Source organism: Castor canadensis, chromosome 17, assembly GCF_047511655.1.
Source record: "Castor canadensis chromosome 17, mCasCan1.hap1v2, whole genome shotgun sequence".
NCBI lineage: Eukaryota > Metazoa > Chordata > Mammalia > Rodentia > Castoridae > Castor > Castor canadensis.
The window spans coordinates 55,217,905-55,245,458 of NC_133402.1; the positions used below are offsets into that span (position 1 = coordinate 55,217,905).

Genomic DNA, 27,554 nt, shown 5'->3' on the forward strand with positions numbered 1-27,554 from the left:
CACAAATAGACCCTTCAAAGGCACTCCCTCCTCTTCTAACTAGGCTGTAACCACCTAAAGTTTCTACCACCTCTGAAAACAGTGCCACCAGCCAAGCACAAACCTTCAACCCATGAGCCTGTAAGGACCACTTCCTATGCATAACAGCTCTCCTGGCAATTAATAGTTATTTCCAACTGACTGGCTGTCATAGAACGAATTTTTAATATGCTCAGCATTTCTCCTAACAAATGTACCTTAAATACAGAAAAACATGTTTTGTGGGGCTAAAGGTGAACGCATGTCCAACCTGAGTCATCCCTTGGCTATCCCTCCTCTGGAGAAAATAGTATTTAAATGAGGACCTGAATGATGGTTATTCATAACCAAAACTCAATAGGCAGTTCTCTGTTTCTGTTACATCCCTTTCTAATCCCCAGGGATGGTGGGGGAATCATAGTCACTGGTGTGGAAATGTTGGGGTGAGTGACTCCTTCTTGGTGTCTCCTTCCCACTCCTGTTGACCCTCCTCACTGATGTGGTCCTCGCTGTGCAGGTGTCTGGTTGAGAAGGGAGATGTGGCTTTTGTGAAGCATCCCACGGTCCTGCAGAACACCAATGGTATGTATCTGTCCTGTCCTTTCCTGTTGGAAAACTCCAAATCTCCATGTGGAATCACTCCCCAGCAGGGCAATGGGAAGTGTAATGCCCTATCAGATCCAGTGACTTGGGTACTCACATTTTTAATTCAGGGAATAAGAGCATTTTTCATGTCTGTTCAGGCTTGATAGGGCTGGCTATCATCCTGATCCTGAATCCAACTGCCAAACACGCAGGTGTGAGCATGTCTGACTCCCTCGACCTATATCATTCTTTACATATTCTGGGTACAAGTTTTGCCAGCTATACGTATTGAAAAATATCTTGTCTCTTTCTGGGAATTCTTTTCACTTTTTTTTATGTCAGTACTGGGGTTTGAACTCAGGGCCTGTGTTTGCTAGACAGGCACTCTACCACTTGAGTCATACTGCCTGCCCTTTTCATTTTCTTAATGGTGTCTTTTGATGAACAGACATTCTTATTTATTTATTTTTGGTGGGACTGGGTTTGAACTCAGGGCTTCACACTTGCAAAATAGGCACTCTACTGCTTGAGCCACATCTCCAGTACATTTTGTGCTGGTTATTTTTGGAGGTGGAGGTCTCTTGAACTATTTGCCTGAGCTGGTCTGGAACCTTGATCCTCCCAATCTCAGCCTCCCAAGTAGCTAGGATTATAGAGGTGAGCCACTGGTACCTGGGTCAAACAGGCATTTTTAAGTTTAATATAGTACAATTTATTCTTCTTTTTCTTTTTGGCTAGTTTTTCAAACATGTTTTAAGAAATCTCTGTGATTAAAAGGACTGAAAAAGCACTTAAGAGTTTATGAATTTTTCTCTTTTGTCTTACTTTAAAAGCTTTATTGTTTCATTTCTCTGTGTCTCATACTCTCTCAAAGAGTAATCAGTCTCATCCCTCTCAGTTAGGACACTTTGACCAAAACTATCAGCTGTGGCTAATCCACCTTTCTCTCCACAGGAAAGAACCCTGAGGCATGGGCTAAGGGTCTGAAGCAGGAGGATTTTCAGTTGCTGTGCCTTGATGGCACTAGGAAGCCTGTGACTGAAGCTCAGAACTGCCACCTGGCCATAGTGCCAAATCATGCTGTGGTCTCAAGGAAAGATAAGGCAGATTTTGTTCGCAGAATCCTCTTCAACCAACAGGTATGGGCACCCAGTGACCACTCCCTGTGACTAAGGGCTCAGTTCACTCATGGAACTGCCCAGTTTACACTTTGTACCTGAGCAGTGGGTCCTGGGCCTCCCACTCCTGCCTCTGATTACAGCTGATGTCTGTATCCACTTCTTGCCATGGGGCTGTCTAGGACATCCAAGTAGATTGAGAAAACCTCAGACATGTGGGCATCCAAACGTCTGCCTCAGAGAGCAGATTGATGGCACCTCTTGGGCTTATTCATTTCTCCACGAGAATTAACCCTTTCTTTCTTCTGCTCTTGCAAAAGTAAGAGAGTTGGCTCAGTGGCCTTCTACTAGGCTGAGCTCAATGTAGAAAAAACAGAATAGAGGTTACTCTACCTGACCCATGGGTGGCTCCAAATCCATTTACCCAACCTGGGCAGGCTGATCACTGTCCTAGGCTTCATGAAACTTAAAAAATCAGCATTCAGACACTTATGACCTCTATAGGAAGCCAACAGGGTCTGGTCTTATGGAGTAACAAGCTGCCTAAACTAAAGGATTTTAAGGAATACTCAAAATCTCTTCTGCATTTTGCACTAGCATGTCCTATCCTTGGAGATTCCCAAAGTGTGAGAAATCCGTGTCTTAGCATATACCAACCACACATCCCAGGTAAAGGAAGAGGTCCCAGGGAAAGCTGCCAGAATAAGTGGCTCTTGGTTGTGGATTTCTGAAAGGGCAAACCCCCATAGGACAAGCTGTCACCTTGACCGCAAGGGAAATGGAAAAAGAAGAGAGAAGAGGGGAAGGAAGAGATGGAAATGGTTGGGCATCTGGAGCAGATCCAGAGAACAGAAGAATTAAGGTAGCAAGGGCTCTAGGAAGCACAAAGAGAGGCAAGTTGACTCACAAAATTGAAAGCAGCTGGCACTGCTTGGCCAAATAGTGATATCGTGGCCAACTTGGACCTCCTTCCATCTACCAGTCAGTCTCTTCACATAACCATCTCACTATTTGGTGATAGGTCTGCATTTACAAATCAGTAAACTGAGGTCCACTGAACTCAGTAGAGAATTTTCCTGAGGTCACCTAACAAGGAAATGACAGGGCCAGGATTTGAACCCAGAGACCATGCTTTCTGCCTCTTTCTATGGTGCCTCTTGAACTGTTCACTGAGTCTTGAGTTTCCCAGGGGCTGGAGCTGAGCAGAACCTGTAGACTCAGGTCTTCTAAGGCAGAATACACAATCCCATGCTTCCTGGAGTCCATGGTCATTCACTGTCTGTCTGTCCAACCTAGGAACTTTTTGGAAGAAACGGGTTTGAATATATGATGTTCCAGCTGTTTGAGTCCTCACCCAAGGATCTGCTGTTCAGTGGTGACACAGAATGTTTGGCCAACCTTCAGAACAAAACAACTTATGAAAAATATTTAGGGCCAGAGCATCTTACAGTTATGGCTAACTTTAGACAATGCTTAACCTCTGGTGAGTAGAATGGAAGGCCAAGGAAAATAACATGGGAATCAAAGTCAACATGCTTGTATTAAGGACTGATGTGTGCCAAGCCCTGGGCTAGGAGTGTTAGGCACTCAAAGATGTGGTGGCTTTCTCTCTGCCCTGCAGGAGGGTTCAGAGTTTCTGATGAGCCAATGCACTCAGACAACAGCAAAAGATATCTGAAAAAAAGGCTGAATTGTTTGAAGGAGACAAGGAGTCCAGTAGAACTTGAGATCACTGAGAATTGAACTTGTTTTCATGTGTATATCCATTTTTGCTAATAAATAATACTTCAGTGTAGGGAGAGGGCCTGGGAAATGGCACATTGGATATGCCGCCCATAGAGGACTGATTTTAAGTATAACATGTCATTTTAAGTATAATGTGTGAATAATATTAATAGAAACAAATAAAGGATAGTTAGCACTACAGTAGGCCCTTTTTGCTATCCATGTTTAATGGCATAGCTACCTCAAAACGAAATAAATTGGGGAAATAAGATTAGAACTAAGGCAATCAAATTGTTGGAAGTGTGCCTGAGTTTTTGTAGAATTATATTGTGTGCTGGAAATGATTAGAGTAGTAGAAAGAAAAGGCATGTATTTAAGATATTGGTTAGAGAAGATATTATGTCTGAGTGTCTTTGCATGTATTTTAAAACATCTTTTTTTGTGGGGGGGTGGTATGGGGGTTTGAACTCGGGGCCTGACACTTGTTAGGCAGGTGCATTACCACTTGAGTCACTCAACCAATCCTTTTTGCTTTAATTATTTTTCAAATAGGGTCTCATGTTTTTGCCCAGGCTGGCCTCAACTGTGATCCTCCTCTTTATTCTTCTCACATAGCTGGGATGACAGGCGTGAACCACCACATCCAGCATTTTTTTCCATTGGTCAAGATGGGGGTTTCTCGAACTTTTTGCTGGGGCTGGCCTTGAGCAGAGATTCTCTCATTCTCAGCCTCCTGAGTAGCAAGGATTACAAAAGTGAGCCACTGCGCCTGGCAGAACAGCTTTTATGAACTATAATTTACTTTTAGAAAATAGAAGCAAAACTGTGTTTAGTCAGCACTGGCAGCACTGGTGATCTTTCTCTTGTGTTATGCTTTGCAGAACTTCTGGAGGCCTGTGCATTCCACAGAAATTAAAATTGGATCAGGGTGGGCCACCACACAGATGCTGGGAGCCTCGACCATGGTGAGGCTGATTCTCATTTGTCTCCGTGTGGATTTGTGCTAACACCAGTTATCTTTAAAATGTTATGCTACAATGACGCAAAAATTAAAATGAATAAAAACTATGTCTTCTTAGAAAGCTTCATTAAGTATTCTCAGTTTGGGGGGAGGCCTATTTATATTAAAATTGTACTTATAAATTTAACATTTATTAAATTGTACTTTCTAGAACTCAATTAACTTGATTTTCACTCACTATATTTTATTTTACCCAAAAGCCATTCAAATATAATTTTAACAACGAATCTGCCGAATGAAGTCTGAGTGGTAGTCACAAAGGTGCAAAAAGACATCTGTGTGCATAATATCAAGGACCTACATAATAACAAAAAGGGTAAGAAATGGTTTTGTATATTTTTTGACAGCACTGGGGTTTGAACTTAGGGCCTCATGCTAGCTAGGCAGGTACTTTTACTCCTTAAGCCACTCCACCAGCTATATTTTAATATTCAATACTGTCAGATAGAATCAAACTCTTGGTTCGGATTTATTGGACAATGTCTAAGCTACTGAGAAAATAGAATCTTCCTATCGATTTAGCCAACTTCCTGAAAGTGTGATGAGTGATACAATTACTTTTTTAAAATCGGCTTCTAGCCAGAGATTTTGTAATATCCAGTATTGCCCCAGCTCCAGCCTATGCAGTGCTTCAGTAAATGGTCAGTGGGAGCCGAGGTTATTTAAAAGTCAGGTTTATAAGAGGGTACTTCTGCTTCTGCCCATGAAAGATTAACCAGTACAGTTGTCTCCTTCCAGAGACAACTAAAAACCTGGACAAAATAAACAAAACAACTATTTATAACTGTTTATATTGAATAGCAGCAGTGCAGGAGGGATCCCTAAGAGAAGAGACACAAATGAGGTAACAGATGATGGTCCTACTTTCTGCCTGGTGGGAACGTCTAGATTTGACGCAGGGTGAGGAAACTGCAAGGGTTCCTAGCATTGTTACCAGCCAGCTGGCTGGGGGCCCTTTACCTGGATAGAAATTGTGGGTAGGCCAGAAGAAGCTGGCACTGCTGACCCCTTGAGTGCCCAAGGCCTGGGGGCTGGACGGGCAGACCCAAAAGCTTACACATTTCTCTAGGCTTTAGAAGTCAAAGACTTAAGGCTGTAGACGCTCAAGACTAGAGGATTATTGCTCTGGGCTTTAACTACCAGTACCCCCAGCACTTGGCAACTACCATAATCCTCAGCTTCCAACAGCAGCAGGCAGCAGCAGGCAGCAGCAGGCAGTGCCTTCTAGTGTTACAGCTCTCATATAGGCTTCGGATGCTGGTACCCTCAGACCTATTATGGCAAAAATTATAGTTTTCAGGTCCAAGGTCTCAGGATCCCCAGCCCTGATAACAGTTCTCTTATTCAAGGTGTCTGAGACTCTTGACACTTGAGGCTCGGCAGCTCTCTGGAACTCTTCCAGTGACCAGGGCCTGCAGTTTCTCATCTCTAACTCTTCACAGCTCTCGTTGTCTCTGTTGCCTCTTCTCTCACCCCAAGCTCTGCCTTGGTTGCTCTCTGGAATGCTTCAGGTGCTCTGTCATCACTACTGCCATTGTCACTGTCACTGTGGCTGCTGTATCACTGCTGTCTCTTCATGTTATCAGTTCAGCCCACTCTACTAGTGATAAAGATAAACAGTAGGCAGGACAAGACTGGGGATGTGGCTCAAGCAGTAGAGTGCATGCCTAGTAAGAGAAAGGCCCTGTGTTCAAACCCCAGTACCACCAAAGATGGGGGAAAAAGAAGAAGAAAAGATAAAACAAGACCACTCAAGAGAAATCATTTATTGGATCTAATGTTACAACACCAGGGGGTAGTACAGGCAGGTATATACTCCCAAAGTGAGCGGACTATCCTGCTCATATAGCCAGAAAAGGAGTGTGGCAAGGGTGTGTACACCAATCACAGCAGACCATTATGCAAATGAAGGATTGTGTTTGCACCAATCACAGACTTTCTGCTTGGAAATGCTCCTCCTCTGGCCTGGGTGTAAATGGCTGCAGGATCATCTAAAGTTCACTGAGGCTTATGATGGCAAAAAAGTCTAGCTCAGGCTATTTAAAACAGTCATCTCTGGGACAGTGCCCTCAGGAGTCAGAGTGGTGCTGCAGCAGTAAGCAACTGTGGTTGTTGTATCGCTTCCTCATGGTATCTGTGGAGTGTTAAAAAGCAACCAGTTGTGGCATTGGGACAATCCAGCTGGCTGCTTGGCTGATAGCTATTGGTGAGGGAGTCAAATCATCCTGATCTCCAACATCTTAGCTTATTTAAAGAAAAATGAAAAGGGCTACTTACAATAAAGGATCATCATTAACATTACAGTGTTTTAACAGTATTTAACAGTGCTGTAACAATGCTTAACTCCTGCCCCAGTGCCCCAGGGAGAGGTGAATCACTTGAATCTGTCTCATCAGTGAGTTGAGAAAACAGACATAGAAACTTGAGATCTGTCTGGCAGTATCCTTGTGTATTTTTTAAAAACTAATTTGCATGTGAATAGAATGAAATTGAAATCCATGAAGCCGGGCAAAAAATAACTGTGAGAGACTTAAAAGCCCAATGTTTCCCAGAGTTCACAAAGCCAGGAACCATTCAAGTTTCTACCAACCAAACTGAAGAGACCTCACTAAACACAAAGACCTTCACTGAAGGGCGTGACCTTGGAGGTTGGGCTAAAAGGACCTCAGATTAAAAATTACTCTAGAATAACCCTTATTGAGGCTAAAACTAGCCTCAGAGGATCCAGCTGATCTGCAAGTCACTTAACTGCCTTCCAACACCAACTCCAGCACCATGAAATGATGACAGCAAAGTCTACACAATCAACAATGCCGCATATACAACGTGCAGTATTAAGTGAAAACATTACCAGATATGCAAACAAGCAGCAAAATTATGACCCAGAGTCAGGAGCAAAATCAGCCAAAAGAAACATATCTAGAACCCACAAAGATGATGCTATTCAGACAATGAATTTTAAACAGTTGCTATAAACATGAATTTAAAGGAACTCATGAGCATAACAAAAAGGCATAAGGTTAAAAAAAGAAGTAACGAAAATACAGAGTTGTAAAATTTGTGTCTTTTCAAGAACCTTTTTTTTTAATTCATTTATTCACATGTGCATACATTGTTTGGGCCATCCCCCCCCTCCCCCCCCGTTCCCCGCCCCCACCCTCTCCCCCCTCCCCCCCTCGCTTCCAGGCAGAACCTGTTCTGCCCTTATCTCTAATTTCATTGAAGATAAGACATAAGCATAATAATTAAGACAAGGCATTTTTGCCAGTTGAGACAAGGATAGCTATACAGAGAGATTCCTAGCATTGCTTCCATGTACAAATGTGTTACAGCCCGAATTGCTTCATCTCTAATTGATCTTTACACTGGTTCCTGATCCACTTCTCGTGTTAACCTCTGTCACTTTAAGGTTTCTGTATTAGTTCCTCTGGAGTGGGGACATCAAACACTTTCATGTTTTGGGTTTTTCTACCTATCCCCATACCTCCCTTATGTGCTCTTCCCTTGTAATGTGACCCAAGTCCAACAACATTGCTGTATTTGCCCTAGATCTAAAGTCCACATATGAGGGAGAACATACGATTTTTGGTCTTCTGAACCTGGCTAACCTCGCTCAGAATGATGTTCTCTAGTTCTATCCATTTACTTGCAAATGATAAGATTTCATTCCATTGTGTGTAAATACCACATTTTCTTAATCCATTCATCAGTAGTGGGGCATCTTGGCTCTTTCCATAGCTTCACTATTGTGAATAGCACTGCAATAAACATGGGTGTGCAAGTGCCTTTGTAGTAACCTCTGTTGCATTCCTTTGGGTATATCCCCAGGAGTGGGATTGCTGGATCATATGGAAGATCTATGTTTAGACTTTTTAAGAAGCCTCCATATTTTTGTTCAAAGAGGTTGCACTAGCTTGCATTCCCACCAGCAGTGTAAGAGGGTTCCTTTTTCCCCATATTCTTGCCAACACCTCTTGTTGGTGGTGTTTTTGATGATGGCTATTCTAACAGGGGTGAGGTGGAATCTTAGTGTGATTTTGATTTGCATTTCTCTTATGGCTAGAGATGGTGAGCATTTTTTCATATGTTTTTTGGCCATTTGAATTTCTTCTTTTGAGAAAGTTCTATTTAGTTCTGTTGCCCATTTCCTTATTGGTTCATTGAATTTGGGAGAGTTTAGTTTCTTAAGTTCCCTGTATATTCTGGTTATCAGTCCCTTGTCTGATGTATAGCTGGCAAATATTTTCTCCCACTCTGTGAGTGGTCTCTTCAGTTTAGAGACTGTTTGGCGGTGGGCAGCCACTGCAAGGTGATCAGGGACTTTCCACTTCACCCTCCTCTCTCCTCCTCCACCTATGGTTGCCACGGCAACTCCCACCATTGGAAAATAGGTCCCAACCTATCCTATAGGTCCACATTACCCTGAGCCCCCTCCCCTCACTAGGCTTCAACCTATCCCAACACTCCATGGTACCCGAAGCTCCTGACTTCACCCAAGTTATAAAAACTGGGCTGCCATCTCTCGGGCGCGACTTCTCCAGCCCTGTTCTTTGGGGACAGTGAACCTTGCCCGAGAGCATGCTCTCAATAAAGCCTGCTTGTTTTATCAATTTGACTCCAATTTGGCCTTTTCATCTGTGTCAACCTAACATTTGGTGCCGAAACCCAGGAGGAAGTGCGCCTTACCCGACTTCAGGCAGTTGGGGCCCTAGGCCAGGCCCTGGCTTGAGGCCCTTCCTCCTCTCCAGATTGATGCTCCAGCTCCAGCTTGGGTGAGTCCCTTTCCCCTGTTTTGTTCCTCCTCGGGCCCCTGTCCTAGTCGCAGCCACACCAGGATCAGCCCCTCTGTTTCTCCTCGTACCTGGGCACCCGGAGAGATGTCTCCCCTGTCCAGGCTGCCTCCTCCGAACCAGGTCTCCTCCTTTAGCGAGGGACACCTCCTAAAAGTTGAGACTCTCTAACAATTTGGGGATGGGGTCCTCCCAATCCAAGCCAGGAGACTCAGGGACTCCCTTGTCCTGTCTCCTCTCAAATTTCCAAAATTTGGGACTCTCTCCAGACCTCTACCACAAGCGGCTCATTTTCTACTGCACCATGGCATGGCCACAATACACCTTAGACAACAACTAAAAATGGCCTCCACAGGGCACTTTTGATTTTAATATTCTCACTGATCTTGATAACTTTTGCCATCGAACCCATAGATGGTCTGAGGTCCCATATGTGCAGGCCTTTTGGGAACTGTGCTCTTGTCCCTCTCTTTGCCTCCAATATTCCCCTTCCCAGATCCTTCTCGCTCAAACACCCAACTCCTCTGGATCCCCTCTCCCATGCCCCGACCCTTCTCCTCTGTCTGAGTCCACTGAATTCCTTGCCCCCCCTCCCCGACAACCACAACCACCCCCATCACCCCACCTGGCTTCCCCTCCCCCTCCTTCACCCTCAGAACCTTCCCTGCCCAAACAGCCACCTTCTTCAGCCTTGCCTCCCACTCCCTCTGCTCCACCCACTCCCTGCCCTCCAACGTCCCCAATAGCCTCCCACACCCGCTCACATCGCCCCTCCCCACCCCCTCTCCTTTGTCCTCTCTGAGAGGTGGCAAGAGTGGAGGGAGTGGTCAAGGTCCATGTTCCTTTCTCTCTCCAGGATCTGTCACAAATAGAAAAGCGCTTAGGATCCTTCTCCACCAACCCCTCTGCCTATGCCAAAGGGTTCCACTATCTATCTCAGGCCTATGACTTAACTTGGCATGACATATTCGTCATTATGGCCTCCACCCTCACCCCTGAGGAATGGGAACACATTAGGGCAGCTGCCCGAAGCTATGCTGATGAAACCCATCTGGCTGACCCTACAGTCCCTGTTGGGGAAGACGCAATTCCCAACCACGACCCTAACTGGGACTACCAACCCGAAGCTCCAGGACACTGCCAGAGAGACATAATGATTCAATGCCTCCTACAGGGCATGGACACAGTGTCCAACAAAGTTGTCAATTGTGACAAACTCCGTGAGGTAACCCAAGGGGCCAATGAAAACCCAGCCCTCTTTCTTAACTGCCTCCAGGAAGCTCTTACCCAATATACTCGCCTAGACCCCACCTCCCCTGCTGGGGCAGCAATTCTGGCTGGACATTTTATATCTCAGTCCACACTGGATATCAGAACAAAACTTAAAAAGGCTGAGGATGGCCCTCAAACCCCTATACAGGACTTGGTGAAAATGGCATTTAAAGTTTTTAATGCCCAAGAGGAGGCAGCAGAGTCTACCTGCCAAAAACACCTCCAACAGAAGGTGGCCCTCCAAACCCAAGCCTTGGTGGCAGCTCTGCGTCCAGCTGGGTTACAGCCCCAAGTCAAAGGAGGAACCCGAAACCTCCCATCAGCTCCTCTGGGGGCCTGCTTCAAATGTGGCAAGGAAGGCCACTGGGCTCGCCAGTGCCCCAACCCGAGACCTCCAACTAAGCCCTGCCCAAAACGCAAACAGGTGGGTCACTGGGGATCAGATTGTCCTGGACAGGGCTCACCCCCTACGGCTCCTCATGGAGGGTCAGCCCCACCAGACATCCAGATCCCTGACTTTCTCAGACTGGCAGAAGATTGACAACGCCTTGACTCAGGGACCCCAATCACCCTCACCAAGCCCAGGGTCATGCTCCAGGTAGCGGGTAAGTCCATCTCCTTCCTCTTGGACATGGGGGCTATCTGTTCTGTGCTGCCTGCCCACTCGGGTTTAACAGTTCCTTTACCGGTCTCTGTTATTGGAATTGATGGCTCTCCCTCCTACCCACATAAAACTCTGCCTCTTCCTTGCTCTGCTGGAAGTATAATATTTACACATTCTTTCCTCATCATCCCATCCTGCTCTGTCCCACTTCTAGGTTGAGATATTCTCCAAAAACTCTGCACCTCTGTGGCTATCCCTCTCCACCCGCCAGAGCCTCCTGCCTCTCACTCACTCCTTCTGGCTTCTGCTAGCCATCTTGCCCCTCCCCCTCCCCCTAGATCTATTCCGCCCATCCTTCCCCTTCCGGTCAATCCCATTGTCTGTGACACCTCAATCCCGGTTGTGGCTACACACCACCCACCTATCTGCATTTCTCTTAAGGACCCTAACCAATACCCCTGCAGACCCCAATTCCCTATTTCAGAAACTCATCACAGAGGCATAAAATCAATAATTACCAAACTCTTAAATCAGGGCCTCCTTATACCTATAAATTCCCCATGTAACACACCTACCCTTCCAATAAAAAAGCCTTCCAGGTCCTTTAGATTAGTCCAGGATTTGCGCATTATAAATGAGGCTATTATCCCCATCCACCCTTTGGTCCCAAATCCTTATACAATCCTCTCCAACATCCCTCCTGATACTACTCATTTTTCTGTCCTTGACCTCAAGGATGCTTTTTTTACTATCCCCCTCCATCCAGACTCCTATTTCCTCTTTGCCTTTACCTGGGAAGACCCAGACACCCATTTCACTCAACAACCGACTTGGACAGTTCTTCCCCAAGTCTTCCAGGATAGCCCCCACCTCTTTGGTCAGGCTCTAGCTCAGGATCTTGTCATGTGTGACACAAAACCCAGTACACTTCTACAATATGTCGATGACCTCCTCCTGTGCTCCCCCTCTCAGCAGGATTCTGAGACGGGAACAGCCAACCTCCTTAACTTCCTAGCCTCTAAGGGATACCGGGTCTCCCCAGCCAAGGCCCAACTCTGCTTACAAGCTGTTACTTTCCTGGGTTTCTGTCTCACCCCCACCTCAAAAGCACTTACCATGGATCAGGTTCAAATTTTAAGGGGCCTCCCTCCTCCTAATGATGCCCAGGAAATTTTGTCCTTCTTGGGCTTCATTGGTTTTTTTAGACACTGGATCCCCAATTTTGCCTCATTAGCCCGCCCACTGTACCAGGTGGCCAAGGAGACTCCCACTGGTCCACTTACCTCTCCTTCCGCAGTCCGTCGCTGCTTTTCTTCTCTCAGGGAGACCCTCCTTCATGCCCCAGACTTGGCCCTCCCAAACCCTTCCAAACCATACCACCTGTTTACAGATGAGGCTTCTGGAATAGCCAAAGGGGTCCTTACCCAACAATCAGGCCCTATTCACTGGCCAATTGCTTACCTCTCCAGGCAGCTGGATCCCACTGTCAGGGGCTGGCAGCCATGCCTCTGAGCTCTCATGGTGGTGGCCACCCTCACCAGGGAAGCTCTTAAGCTATCCCAACTGCAGCCGATAACTGTCTACTCCCCACATAGACTTGCTGACCTTCTCACTCATTCCTTTCTTTCTCTTATTGGAGCTTCCCGTTTATAGACGTTCCATCTCCTGCTCATCGACAATCCTGACATAACTCTCATCACCTGCTCCCCCTCAACCCTGCTATGCTGCTTCCTACCACTCCACCAATAGCCTCCAACCCAACTCATTCCTGTCCTGAAACAATAGAAAGTCTCATGACTCCCAGGCAGGGTCTTACTGATTCCCCCTACCTTCTCCTGATCTCACTATGTTTGTTGACAGGAGCTCCATCCTGGATGACCAGGGAGGCCGCCGAGCTGCCTATGATGTAGTCACCATTGATCCTCCCTGAGTATTGGCAGCAGCTTGCCTCCCCGTGGGAACAACATCTCAAAAGGCTGAACTCACAGCACTTGCTCAGGTGCTCACCATTGCCAAAGATAAAACAGCTAATATCTATACTGACTCTAAATATGCTTTCCTTATAGCACACTCTCATGCAGCCATCTGGAAAGAGAGAGGCTTGTTGACCACGTGGGGTACTCTGGTGGTCAATGGACCCCTCATTGCCAAGCTGTTACAAGCTCTATAACTCCCAAGGGAGGTCGCCATCATCCACTGCAGGGGACACCAGACCTCCAGTGACCCGGTGGCACGAGGAAACTCCTTTGTGGACCTAACGGCCCACAAGATTGTGAATCAGTTGACCCCCCCACCAGTTCTCTTTCTCTCTCCTACCTTTACTCCAAACTATGAGCTGGAAGAACAAGCCGCTCTTCTCAAAGAAGGGGGAATTACATCACCCAATGAGTGGATCTTCAAAGATAACTGTCTGATCCTCCCCTTGGGCCAGGCAACAGAGGTCATCGCCGCTATTCATAATTCACTACACATAGGTCCCAAAGCCCTTTTCTCTTTCCTGGAACTCTTGTTTCACCCTAGGGGTCTCCAATCCACCATCCATGGAGTCCAGGAGGCTTGCTCTGCTCCCAAGCAAACCCCCAGGGCGGACTCCATCTCCACCAGTCCCTCCCCCAACTCCGCGGCAGCCAGCCCAGTGAAGATTGGCAGATCGACTTCACTCATGATGCCCAAACACAAAAAATTCCAATATCTTCTCACTTTTGTTGATACTTTCACAGGATGGATCGAAGCCATTCCTACAGCCACGGAAGGGGCTGCAACCATAGCTGACACTCTCATCCCTCACATCATTCCCCGTTTCGGTCTTCCACAAAGTCTCCAGTTGGACAACGGCCCCGCCTTCATCTCCAGGGTCACCCAACTCGTCTGTGAACACCTAGCCATCACTTGGAAGCTCCACATCCCATACCACCCCCAATCCTCGGGTAAGGTGAATGGGCCAACGGTCTGATCAAACAGCAGCTCACCAAGCTGTCCCTGGAGCTCTGGCTCTCCTGGATTGACCTGCTGCCCCTGGTCCTCACCCGCCTCCAAGTGGTCTCTAGGCAGCCGACAGGCTTAAGCCCCTTTGAGCTGGTGTACGGTCACCCCTTTCTCCTTTCTCACGCTCTTCCCCCAAATACACCTCCCTTAGCAGGATACCTACCTTACTTCACTCTCCTCCGCTCTTTGCTCCGAGCCCATGCAGATTGCTACCTACCCCAGTCAGATGCTGTTCTAACAGACCCTGGTCCCTTGTCTCCAGGTGACCGCGTTCTTCTCAAGCAGCTACATCCGAAGCCCCTCCAACCTGGATGGACGGAACCATACACTGTCATCCTCACCAATCCCTCGGCAGCAAAGCTCCTGGGACACCCTGCCTGGTACCACCTCACCCATCTTAAAAAACTCCCATCTACCACTTCTACCAAAACCTGGCAGGTTACACAGATGGGGCCCACTTCCCTTCAGATCTCCCGGGTTGGGGACGCTATTAATGCTGATCCTAGCCCTTTCCCCAACCCTGTCTAAACCATGTTCTCCTTACCACTGGAGATTCAAAATCCAGGAGACATACAAAAGGGGCAATACGGTAACCACCCACCTCATCAGCTCCGGGGACTGCCCCCCTACGGGAAGTAGCAGACCCCTCACCCTCAACTTTATGACCGCACCTCTTATTTCTGGAGGTACTGCCTCCTTTTTGTGTTTTATGTTTGATCAGACTGAATCATACTGTAAAGAAGGGGCCAAATGGGCTGAAGAATACAGAGGTTGCCCATATTGGAAATGCAAAATTCATTGGATCTCAAGGGCATCTAGTTTGGGTCCCCCAGGGCATGAGTTAAAGGCCTACCATTGTGGCTCCACACTCCACCTTGACATTCCTGACTCCTGACATGATAGATGGGCAACTGGGGTAATAGCCAAGGGATATACACATAGGACCTCCTCGTACCCCTCAATGACCTTCTAGATCTGGAGGGAGTATGAGCAAATGGTCCCCAAGATCTTTGGAGTACTAGAAGATCAGACAAAGGCCATCAAGGAGGCAGAAAACAGCCTTCAGAACAAAACCCAGAGGGACCCTATTTCCTGGCTGTTCCTAGTACGGGAAGGTGCAAACTTGCTAAATAGGTCAGGTCTGGCCAATGTAACTAAATGCTTCCTCTGTGCCACTTTTTCCAGACCCCCACTCATAGCTGTTCCCTTACCTGGGTCATTCCCATCAAACCAGTCAAAACCCATGCCTCCACTCACCCCCCTCGCAGGAGCCCCTTTATATAGAGATCCTCTATCCCCACAGTTACCCTTCTGCTATTGTGATCTTGGCAACATATGCAACACCATTAATTCTATCTTTTCGGGCTCCCTCTGGACCCCTCCAGGAGGCTTCTTTTGGTGTAATGGCACGCTTTCAAAAAACCTCACCCAACAGGCCCTGACTTCCAAGCTCTGTTTACCCGTCTCTATGGTTCCCCAATTACCATGTATGAAAGAGGAGAATTCTTTCAGCTCATAGACCTTACATCAGGAATCCAGCCCTCGCCTCAACATAGGACTAGGAGGGCTGTCTTCCTGCCTGTCCTCATGGGCCTATCTTTGGCAGCCTCAATAGAGGCTACCGGTCTCAGCTCTGGTGCCATGGCTCACTCAGTAATCCAGACCCAAAGACTCTCTCAACAGATCCTGGTAGGTTTTGAAGACTCAGCAGCGTCCATTGCCTCTCTTCAAAGACAGATAACTTCCCTAGCTCAGGCAGCTCTACAGAACTACCGCACATTGGACCTTCTCATGGCGGACAAGGGAGAACTTGGCTCTTTCTTTGGGAAGAATGCTGCTACTATATTAATGAGACAGGCCTGGTGGAAACCCATGTCCAGTCACTTCACAAGCTCAGTGACAAGACATGCCGCTACAATGCTGCCTCGACTGACACTCCTGGCTGGTAGAATTCAACCCTGTTTAACATTCTCACCCCATTGATAGGTCCCCTGGTGATCATTTGCCTCTTTCTGCTCCTGGCACCCTTTTTCTTTTGATTTTTCCAAGACTGTCTACTCCAGTTAACACAGGTAACCTTCAACCAAATGTTACCCCAGGTCCATGACTACAAGCCTCTCCCCACGGGGTCTGCCTACACCGGCCAAGCGGCCCAAGACATCCCTAGCCCCTGACTTTGCCCCCTTCAGCAGGAAGTAGCTGGAACCGATTCTGCGCCCCTTATACCAAAGAGTCTGGGATGTTTGGCGGTGGGCAGCCACCACATGGCAATCAGGGACTTTCCACTTCACCCTCCCCCTCACTAGGCTTCAACCTATCCCGACACTCCATGGTACCTGAAGCTCCTGACTTCACCCAAGTTATAAAAACTGGGCTGCCATTTCTTGGGCGTGACTTCTCCGGCCCTGTTCTTTGGGGATGGTGAACCTCGCCTGAGAGCATGCTCTCAATAAAGCCTGCTTGTTTTATCAATTTGACTCCAATTTGGCCTTTTCATCCACATTGACCTAACAGAGACCATTTCTTTTGTTGTGCAGAAGATTTTTAATTTTATGAAGTCCCATTTGTCCATTCTTTCTCTTAGTTGCTGGGCTGCTGGAGTTCTATTGAGGAATCCTTTGCTTATACCTATTACTTCCAGAGTGTTTCCTGTTCCTTCCTGTACTAACTTCAGAGTTTGGGTCTGATATTAAGGTCTTTGATCCATTTTGAGTTGGAACTAGTACAGGGTGGTAAACATGGATCTAGTTTCAGCTTCAAGAACCGTCTTTATTTCATCTAAATTGGTGATTTTTATCACAAAGTTGTTCAAACTATTTCCTTATTATTCTGAGTTTTTGAAGGACCTGTGGTGATAGCCTCTTCTTTCATTCCAGACACTGGTAATTTGCATTTTTTTTTTTAGTTGATCAACCTAGGTTGAACCTAGGTTCAATTTTATCGAATATTTTAAGGAATAAATTTTTGTTTTTGTAAATTTTTACCATCATTTGTCTATATTCTGTTCTGACCCTTATATCCTACCTTCTACTTACTTTTAATTTAATTTGTGGTTTTTTTCCCCTTAGATTCTTAAAGTATAAACTTAGGTTAATTATTTAGAACATTTTTCTTTTCTAATATAAACTATTTTTTGGCAGTATTGGGGTTTGAACTCAGGGCCTCATACTTGCTAGGCAGACACTCTACCACTTGAGCCACTCCACCAGCCCCTCTGATATAAATATTTAAAATGACAAATTTCCTCCTAAGCACTACTTTCATTGAATTCTACAAATTTTGGTATGTTGTACTTTCATTTTTATTTGGTCTAAATAATTATAATTTCCCAAAGATTTCTTCTTTGGTTTTGAAATGTCCATAGTTGTCCCTGGTAATACTTTTTATCATTAAGTCTTTATTAGATATTAATATGACCACTCCATCTCTAGTGTGCACATGGTGTATTGTCTTCCATTCTTTTATATTTAATCCATTTGTTTGGATTAAATTAGATTTCTCACAAAGAGTATATAGTTAGGTCTTCTGTACTCAGCGTAATAATCTTTACCTTTTTAAATGATGTGTTTAATTCATTTATACTTATTTATATGTTTCCTATTTGTCTCATCTGTTCTTTGTTTCTTTCTTCTTCTGCCTTCTATTGAGTACTTTTTAGAATTTCATTTTATCTTCTCTATTGCCTGTTAGTTACTCTTCCTTTGTCTTTCAATATCTTCTCCAAGGTTTGCAATATGCATCTTTAGCTTAACACAAGCTTTGAGTAATGTTATAGCATTCTGTATAGAAGATAGGACCCTGTCATTGTACAAGTTAACTTTCCACAAACATGTATTAGTAAACTTTTAACACCTAGATATTCAAGGTAAAATGCCATAGAATAAATTCTCTGCCATGATGATTTCAAACTACCAATGTGATGTCAATGATGCAGAGTTGAGAAGAGGTGTCTGATTGATCCTTCCCTAATATTTGCTCATTCCTCATCAGTTGCTCTGTGCCTGGTCTCATGGAGTTGTACCCTTTTCATACACAGCTTAATAGATATCAAAATTCTAGGGAATCCCAGGCAAATTCCAGGATATCTTTCTTTGTTTACCTCTCTGCTCTTTGGAACAGTGTCCTGTAAATTCTAGTTCTCTCACCCTCCCTCACTCTGCTATCTGTTCCCTTAGCACAGTGAGACCATCTGCTCTGCTCGGTTCACCTATCTTTGTGCAGTCACACACAAGGCAGAAAGTGAGTGACATTGTAAGAAGACTTACTAGATTTGTCTGTTCTCAGAAATTTCAACTTATATATACTGTGAAATATGTGATGACAGGGCTATTCCAAAACCAGTTATTCCATAAGGAATGGAAGGTGAAGTTTTTCTAGTAGCTTTTTATGTTCAATATCAACCCAATCATCTTGCTTCTAAAGCCAGCAGCTTTAATTTCATACACATTGCTTCCCAGCACATCAGACATTCTGGTTAAGAGACCTGGGCATTTGAGACAGGCTAAAGTAGGGGAAGTTTGGGACTCAGAAAAATAATAACTACATCTTAGATTAACCATGCTTTGGCTCAAAACCACCCTCACCTGGCTGGACCCACACAAGCTCCTTCCCACTTACTTGGTCCTCTCCTTGCCATAGGTTATCATAGGGTTTAAAAGCACCTGAAGAGCAGAAACACCAGCTTCTGGCTTCCACCTGGGCCCCAACATGCTTCCCTTTGTAGTTTTCTTCCCCAACATTTAATAAACTCCCTTTATACCCACGTGTTCTTCCATGGATTCTTTGTGGTGGGATACAAAGAATTTGGAAGTCTTCTGATAATATACTGCGCCAGTGCCATTAACATTTTTGGCAAAGCCAGCCAAGGAGTTAAAAAGGTAAAATGCTATGTTTTGGGTTTGTTTTCTTCTAAGCCACTCCTCCCTGTCTTCTGGTCCTCTGCCCCTTACGCACCAGCATCTCACCCAGAGCATTCTGCTAGGAGATGCTGGGATGTGCCTTATTAGCCCATCCCCACATGGCAAGAGGTATGTGGGCCTATGTGAACCCACAAGCTGCTGTGGCTGTGTCCTGATAGACACGCAGCTGGGAAGGGTGAAATTACAGAGGTGGCCAGTGCTGCAGGGCACAAGTTCACCATCTGGCCCAGGTGAAGAGGGGGATCAGGACTGCCATGAGACCTTGAGTTATCATCCTTGGTAACTGCTGTCTCTTTCCTGCAGCTGTCATGCCCTTCCCCTCCCCCTTCTCCCTTCTCTCTACTCCCTTTCTAATTCCCAGGCTCAGGCAGCCACATGGCCCAGGAAACATGCTAGCAATGGCAGGCCTCAGCCATGGTGGCCTCACCAGAGGCCTTGTCTCTAAAGTGAGAACAATGGGGTCAGATTTTAAGGTTAAAATATTTATTAAGAAACTCTTACCTTTGGATTCTTTTGGTCCTGATGTGGTTCTCTGAGTTTTGGTCATTGTCTTGTTAAGAGAGACATTGAGTGATCTGTAGGTTCCTGCTCTAATTGATGTAAAATTTGTTTAAAATTCCAAGGTTTTGCTCTGCCTAGCTCCTCGGTTTGGGTTTTTGTTTTTATAAATTCACTTGTAAAAACCTCCCTGCTCCAAACATAGTTGTTCAAGATGTGGATTGCTCTTGGGTAAAAAGTGAATTAGGTTTTAAAGTAGTGGCTAACTAGAATTTCTGTGATGATCTCTGGGCTAGGGCTACCTAATCTTGAATAAAATTAGTGGAGTCAGAATGTTGAATTGGAGTTGTTGGGTCTGGAGACATAAGGCAGATGAGTGAGTATCCCATTCCCCATGGAGAGCACTATGATTCCTACATCCTGAGAAGGAGTTGTAAACCTGCATTCCTGCATCCTGAAGAGGAGATACCGGGTCTGATAGATCTGCCACAGGGCTGATGAGCAAAATGCTCTCAAGATTGTTTCCCCTCCCCCAATAAGGGACAAAACAAACCAGTTCACCTAAGAAAGCCCACAAATTCATGGCCAATGAAAAGAGCACACCTAACCCAGAGTTAAAATGTCCATAAAAGCCCCAGCCTTCATCTGAGCAGTGAGCTACTGGTTTCCAGGTTCCGCTGCACTGCTCTAACTGTAGCCTTTCCTTTCTCTCTAACAAATCCTACTTTATATACTGGCTTTGGCTCATAATTAATCAAATGCCTCATGAGCCAGTTCTCTGGCCTATGAAGGCAAGGACCCTTGACACCAGCCTGCAACACTTCAAACTGGCACATAACATTTTGGCAACCACAAAGGGACTTTTCTTCTGGACCAAGGTCGGTACAACTTGAGCATCAAACAAACAGGGACATGCCTAAGGTGTGACCATGAGTGTCTGGTGCCCTGCTGGATGCTCCTGCTGGGGGAAACCCCCTGCTGAGGACTAGCCAAAGCAGACTTCCTTTCAGTGCTTGCCTTGTGTGTCTCTGTTCCTGTCTTCCTGAGGGACTTTCCTGCCATGGTATCAAACCAACAGCTCCTAGCCAAATTTGGCCTCATGGCAATTCCAGCTCTGGGGGTGCTTCTGCTCCCTCCCTGCAGGCCAAGACCGAGCCCGGGGTTTATTCAGGTACACCTTATGCTATGTTGGAGGAGACCAACATAGCATAAAAGTTGGTTGTGCCACCTGATGACTTTCTACCTCAGGCAGTGACCCAAGAGTGGAGATTTCGTGTTGCTGACAGTGTTCCAGTACCACTTAGTGGAACGACCTGGAAGCACAGTTAATCGTTAATCCCTCAGGCATGCATCCTGCCTCCAGGCTCTGCCTTCCCCTCCCTTGCCTAAGATGTCAGGACACCTCTTCCGCCCCTCCCAGGTCCCATTGCCTTGTCCTTCATCTCTGTCTGTCTTCCCCTCTCTGGGCTTACTGGGACCCTAGCCTCCCATGGAAAACTCATACCATGGTACCTTTTCACTTTCTTAAGTTATTCCCACACCTAGTTTGTCAGGCATCTCAGTCCAAAGCAGCTTTATATCAGCTGCTAGGCACAAGTGGAGGCAAAGGCCTTCAAAAAACTGCAGCTGCACCACACGTGCCCTAACCCAGCCACCACAAGGGGAGGAGGGAAAACAAACAGGTGCACTCATGCACAGGGATGCCAGCCCTGGGCACAGTGGTAATGCCTGCCATAGCTAAGGTAATCCATAGAGAGGGCCTGGTGCACATCCAAAGCCTACAGGGCTACAGGGTTGGGCCTGGGCAGACAGGGTCTCTTGTCCCACACATGGGGTGGGGGGGAATGGGGCTTTGTACAGGCCCCATTCCCAGCCCCGCCTCATGCATTGGGCCTGACCAACTGAGCCCTTGGAGCCAATTCTTATCTCAAAGTTATGGTCCCCCCCCAAAAAAAGAGGCACTAATGTAACCTTCCAGGAACAGCAAAAAATGGGTATTGCTATGCTTCTCATTTAAAATTTCCTATACTTTTGGCCTCAGTATAAAAAAAATTTTTTTCCTCCAAATATTAACACTAGTCATCCCCTTGTGGCACTGTGATTGCCCCAGGACCCCCTCTGAATGCCCTTCTCTAATCTTACAGGCAAGGCATCCCTTTGTTAAAGAGGCTGCCTGCTGTTAGCTAAAAGGCAGGATCCTAGAAATTTTTTTCTCTCACTGCTTCAATCAGGTGACCTATTCCAACCAGTCTTTTCCTTTGGTCCTAGTCACAGATGGCAAAGGAAGTTATGAGACAGGGATGCCTGCTCTCATTAGTTAGGTCAGTCCCCAGTCAGGATGCCAAAAAGAGGGGAACTGATCTAGTTTTTTGTTGTTCTTCTTCTAGATGGGACCTGCCCCCTCCAGTCTTCCAGCCTCAGTACACAAGGGGTCTCCGCTGGCCTGTCTACTAAGCATTGAAAGGACCTTGACCCTATTAATCTCAAGAAAAGGACACTCATCTTTCTTTGTACTGAGGCCTGGCCTCAGTATCCCTTGTGGACCAAGAGAAGTGGCCTTCACAGGGTTCCTTAAATTATAGTACTATATGCCAATTTGACCTTTTCTGTAAAAGGGAGGAAAAGTGAACTGAGGTCCCCTATATACAGTTTTTCTTTTATCTCTGAGATTACCCAGAATTGCTCCATAATTACTATCTAGATACTCAAACACTGGCCATTCTTTGTAAGCCACAGGATAAACATGGGAAGAAGGACCAAAAAAACCCCTTACCATTGACAAGGCCCCCACCCCTACTGCTCCACCCTCTGCCCTACCTCCTAAGCCACCCCAATATTCAGAACCTCCCAATGGATGGTTCCCCCTTCAACAGGCAATGGTAGGAAGAGGGTGACTCTATGTCCCCTTCCAGTTATCAGATCTAAGGGAGATTTAAAAAGATCTGGGTAGCTCTACTGATGCCCCAGACCAATACATCCAAGCCTTTATCTCTGTGATCCAAACATTTGAATTGGCATGGAAGGTTATTATGCTTCTATTAGACCAGATTCTTTCCTCATTAGAAAAGCCATGGGTCCTGGCCCAGGCCACTCAGGTTGGGGATGATTTCCATCTACAAGCCCTAATACCCATGGCACCGAAAATAAGGAAATAAATGTGCCTATACCCACAGGGGCACAGGCAGTCCCCTTCGCAGATCCACATTGGAATCAAAATGGTGAGGAGGATGAATGGCGTTGATGTCACTTCATCCATCTTATAGTAGAAGGGCTAAAGAGGGCCAAAGTCAAACCTCTAAACTATTCCCTGGTGACTGTAGTACAATAAGACCCTGAAGAAAACCCCTTTACCTTTCTAGTGTCTTAAGGACGCTATCAGAAAGCATACCACAGTGGACCCAGAGTCACAGGTGGGAGAGGTTCTCCTCAAAGATAAGTTTCTAACTCAATCAACCCCAGATATCTGTAGAAAACTCCAAAAGTCTGTGGCTGAAGGAGAAAAATTATTGGACCAACTAATGTAGCTAGCCATGTCTGTATAATATAACTGGGACCTTACCAAAAAGAAAGAAAAGGATAAAAGACACCATGACCTCATCTCAGCTCTCAGGAAGGGCTCCACCCAACTGGGACCTACATCCTGAGCTTGCTACCATTGTGGACAGGGGGGGCACTTCCACAGAGAATGTACAAAAGGGGGACAGCCCGGGAGACAGCCCCAGCCCCCACCAGGTCCCTGCCCTCTCCGCAAAGGTAACCACTGGAGGTCTAAGTGCCCCTGTCTCCATATGGAAGTTGGGGTGCCACCTCCTATGGATTGATGGGTCCCCGGGTCTCCTGTCCAGGCTCCACTTCTTAGCGTCAATGTTGAGGAGCCTCAAGAAGTCGTAATGGTAGAGAAGTGAAAGGTCATTTTCCTCCTAGACAGTGGAGCCTGTTTCTCTGTCTTACCTTTCTCTCCTGGTCCCAGTCTAATAACAAGGTTATCATTCGAAGCATATCTGGTCAGCCCCTAAAGAGCTATTTTACCCAGCCTCTGGTCTGCTCTTGGGGAAACGTCCACTCCTGTCACTCTTTTCTCATAGTCCCTGAAACTCCAGTGGCCCTGCTGGGATTGGGATCTACTATCTCAACTAGAGGCTCAAATTCTACTCCTCCCAGGTGACTACCTCTGCTGCCCCCTTCTCCAGGAACAAGTAGATCCCACAGTGTGGACTGATGGAATGACTGTAGGGTGGGCCCTCCCAATTCAAATAAAACTCAAAGATCCCTCATACTTTCTACATCAAAAACAGTATCCCTTCAAGCCTGAGGGACAAAGAGGTCTCTTACCCATCATAAATTCCTTAAAAAAACAAGGGCTACTAATTAGTTGCTAGAGCCCCTGCAATACTCCTATTCTTGCTGTCCACAAGGGGCCAAACAAATGGAGGTTGGTTCAAGACCTCTGGCTCATTAATGAAGCAGTCATTCCCCTCCACCCAATAGTTCCCAATCCCTCCACTCTATTGGCCCAAATACCCTCAAAAGCCCAATACTACTCTGTACTAGATTTAAAGGATGCTTTCTTTTGCATTCCTCTGCATCCTGACAGTCAGCCTCTGTTTGCCTTACACAACCCCACAAACCCTTCACAGCAACTGACTTGGACAGTTTTGCCACAAGAGTTTAGAATCATTTTTAATGTCTCTTTTTGAACAGGCCCTAACCAGAGACTTATTAGGTTGGCACTACCCAGAAGCCACCCTTCTTCAATATGTTGATGACTTACTTCTGTGTGGAGCCATAGAGCCCTTCATCTCCAGGGTGACTGAGTTTTAAACTTTCTGGCCTCCCGGGGGATATAGAGTCTCTAAGGAAAAGGCTCAATTATGCCTCCCACAGGTCACCTACCTAGGTGTGGTTTTAAAGGAACAGACTTGCTCCCTGAGTCATGAGTGGATTGACCCAATCCTCTGTTTCCCACTCCCCAGACCATAAAGCAGCTTAGAGCTTTCTTGGGAGTTACAGGATTTTGCAGGATCTGGGTCCCTAGATATGCAGCCCTTGCCAGACCCCTTTTTATGCTCCTTCTAAAAATTCCTATTTTGGCCTTGCATAATAAATTATTTCTTCAGATTCATAACAGGTCCAATGGATCAAACTCCAGCTAGTCAAGGAATACTCACCTCTGCCTACGCATGAGCCCTCCATGTCTCTGACAAGTGATGATCTGCCAACCAGGACAGACATTCTTAAGTATTGGAGGCATTTTGTATTTTCCTTGTAAAGCTTTATAACTGTTGTCTGCTGACATTTTACAGCAATTTAAAGGTGTCAGTGCATACCCAATGGGACAGATAATTAGATTAATTAAGCCCAGCCTAATAGCCACTTTTAAATAAATCTCTTCTTTGCTTAATTTGGCCAAAAAAGTCACACTGGCACTGACTTCTGATCTATTCAACTTCCCCTCCTCTGTGGGACAAAATCTGACTTTCTGGACTTTCTGGGAGAAGCCACTCCCACATTGAGGGACAGAACAACCAAACTGGCAAAATCTTCAGAGACGATTATTCAGAGAAACAGCTTAAGAGGACGTGACCTCCGAGCGGTTAGTGTCCCCCAACTTCTTAGAGGGACAGTGGTGTTCGGCCACCCATGGCAGTTCAAAAGGACAGCACAAATGAGGGGACATCTCCAGATGCAGATGGAGTCAATTATGCCAGACCTCTGAAAGTAATCAAAGCCAAAAGATTTTAAAAGGAGCTCCTATGCATGTGCTCTAATATTTAAGCCTTTTGGGCTTCTGGCAAAAGGCAAACCCATGTCTTTGGCCACGACCTTCTGTTTAACCGAAGGCAGTATAACTTTCAGTGGTGTCTAACTTCTGCTTAGGGACACCCTGAGCCTTCTTTCTGTACAGAACTGACTCATTGATATTTACTCTCTAATTGGATTAACACCTGCCTCCTGGTACACCTGGCCCCTAATGTGGTCAGCCCTTATCTGCCCACTATAGTGACAGTCCAAAATCGAGGGCCATCTAAGAGTCAAATATAGCTACAGATATAAACACCCATAGGCAAAGTAACCATAAGACTCTGTCACTTTTCAAAGTGAAAGTTAGATTCTCTGTTTTTCTTGCTACACCTGGCAGCGTCCCTTCTGATGTTCCTATCAGTGTTAATGTTCAGGTCATGCCTTCTAAATCAGATTTATCTCGTCCAGAATAAAGGCCTTTAGGACCCAAATCATGAGGCAACGAGGCTGTCAACCTCTGGGATCTCCATGAGGAAACTTAATTGTAACGGACAATAATTCAGACAACTTGTGTCCAAATGAGCCCCAAGGAAAAGAAATAGGAGACAACTTACCCTTGTAGGTAGGGTCTGCTGCCCCTTGTAAGCTCGAAGCAGATACCAACCACCCCTTCTGCAACCCCCAAAAACGAATTTTGGGGAATATTGTCTCTCGGGGAATTTGAGGCAGGCTAAAGTAGGGAAAGTTCAGACTCATGGGGAAAAAAAAAAATCTTAGATTAAACCATGCTTTGGCTCAGGAACCACCCTCATCTGGCTGGGAACACCCAGGCCCCTCCCCACTCATTGATTATTGGATGGGAATCACCTGGTTCTCCCCTTCCCATAGGTTATCCTAGGTTTTAAAGGCACCAGAAGAGCAGAAACACGCTCTCTCGGCTTCCGGCTTCCACCTGGGCCTCAACGTGCTTCCTTTTGTATTTCTCTTCCGTAACTTTTAATAAATTCCCTTTACACCGTGTGACCTGCAGTGGATTCTTTGTGGTGGCATATAAAGAATTTGGAAGCCTCCTGATCACAAACTGAGCCAGTACCGTTAACAAGTTCACCTGAAAAAGGCCAGAACCCTGGGTTGTAATTCAGAAAAAAAATGGGCATTTAGTATTAAGGAGCTGTGATCAGAGGCATGCTGGTCTATCCCAGAGAAACGGAAGGAAAAGATGGCTTCAAAATAAACCGCAGAAAGCGCCGAACTCCCTCTGAGCTCCAGTCTTGAGCTCTTTATCTACTCAATGAGCTATCAGGTTTCTCTCCCATCCCTGCAGAAGGTTGTGGATGAAGTCCCTCTCCTCAGCCTAGAATTCAGTCTAAAGAGAGAGTAAGAGAGACTGGGAGGGCTGTTGCCCTTCCTTTCATGGGTAAGGAGCTTCTGGTCCAGGAGTTTCTAGGGGCCAAGGCTTCGCTCCTTCTGGGAATGACGTTTTCAGTTCTATTCCTATATCATCTCCCTCAGGCTGCTACCAGGAATCCCTGGCATACCTATCCTTTATACTGGGACTTCTGGGAGATTTTTTCTCTAGAGTTCCAGCTGTTACAAAATCCTCAGGCTGTTTTCTGAAGTCTTAGACACTATTGACTATAATGGTCTTGAATTTAGGCCACCAGTTACCTCCACCAGGACAGCCAGGTTTGCAGTCCTAAGCAGCATAGAGCTGAAAGGAAAGAGCTTGAGGCTTTAGTTCAATAGGAGTCTTTCACTGGCACTGGGAGATTGCTGTCAAGACCCTTACCTCTATTCTCCTCTTCTCTCAACTCTAAGAAGTTGGAAAGAAGGCCAAAGTGTTACCAGAACAGGAGATTCCTACAGTTTCCAGATAAATTCACAGGTTCTTGAGATCCACACATGAAAAGCATTTCAAGATACCTCAAAACAAGCAGTCTCACAAAGGGGAAGTGTAAGAGGTGCTTAAGCTGCTTTTGGTGAAAAGCACTGAAGCCCCACAATTATAAAATCGGGAGAAAAACTTGGCAACCCTTCCTCAGTTTTACATTTGTGTTTGCTCTAAGCCATTCTCTTTGCAGTCACTTTGGACAGAACTGATAACATCTTCATGACAAGGGACAGAAACTACCTCTAACAGTAGAGCCTCTTCAGGATAGACCACCTACCAGGTGACAATGACTGGATAACCATTTCTCTGGAATCCCTGAAGAATAAGGAGAATAAGGACAGACCTGTAATTGGAACTCTTTAAAAATGCATACCTCTTTCTCTCTT

At 45.9% G+C, this 27,554-nt stretch overlaps 1 protein-coding gene and 1 long non-coding RNA gene across 2 annotated transcripts in view; one reads left to right on the plus strand and one right to left on the minus strand.

Annotated features, from left to right (window-relative positions):
- The window catches only part of LOC109687714 (inhibitor of carbonic anhydrase-like), a 37,345-nt gene extending 32,831 nt beyond the window's left edge, over positions 1-4,514 (plus strand). The window contains exons 14-17 of the mRNA XM_074060264.1: positions 536-600; positions 1,558-1,742; positions 3,018-3,204; positions 4,328-4,514. Of these exons, the coding sequence (XP_073916365.1) occupies positions 536-600; positions 1,558-1,742; positions 3,018-3,204; positions 4,328-4,362 (472 nt within the window). The 3' untranslated portion in view covers positions 4,363-4,514. The remainder of the gene's footprint in view (positions 1-535; positions 601-1,557; positions 1,743-3,017; positions 3,205-4,327) is intronic.
- A 1,296-nt stretch (positions 4,515-5,810) lies between these two features.
- On the minus strand, positions 5,811-26,027 carry LOC141418625 (uncharacterized). Its single transcript, XR_012443277.1, has 3 exons — positions 25,892-26,027; positions 14,336-14,425; positions 5,811-6,601 (listed from the first exon to the last, which is right to left on the minus strand). It is a non-coding gene; the product is annotated as an uncharacterized lncRNA (long non-coding RNA).
- Positions 26,028-27,554: the final 1,527 nt, after the last annotated feature.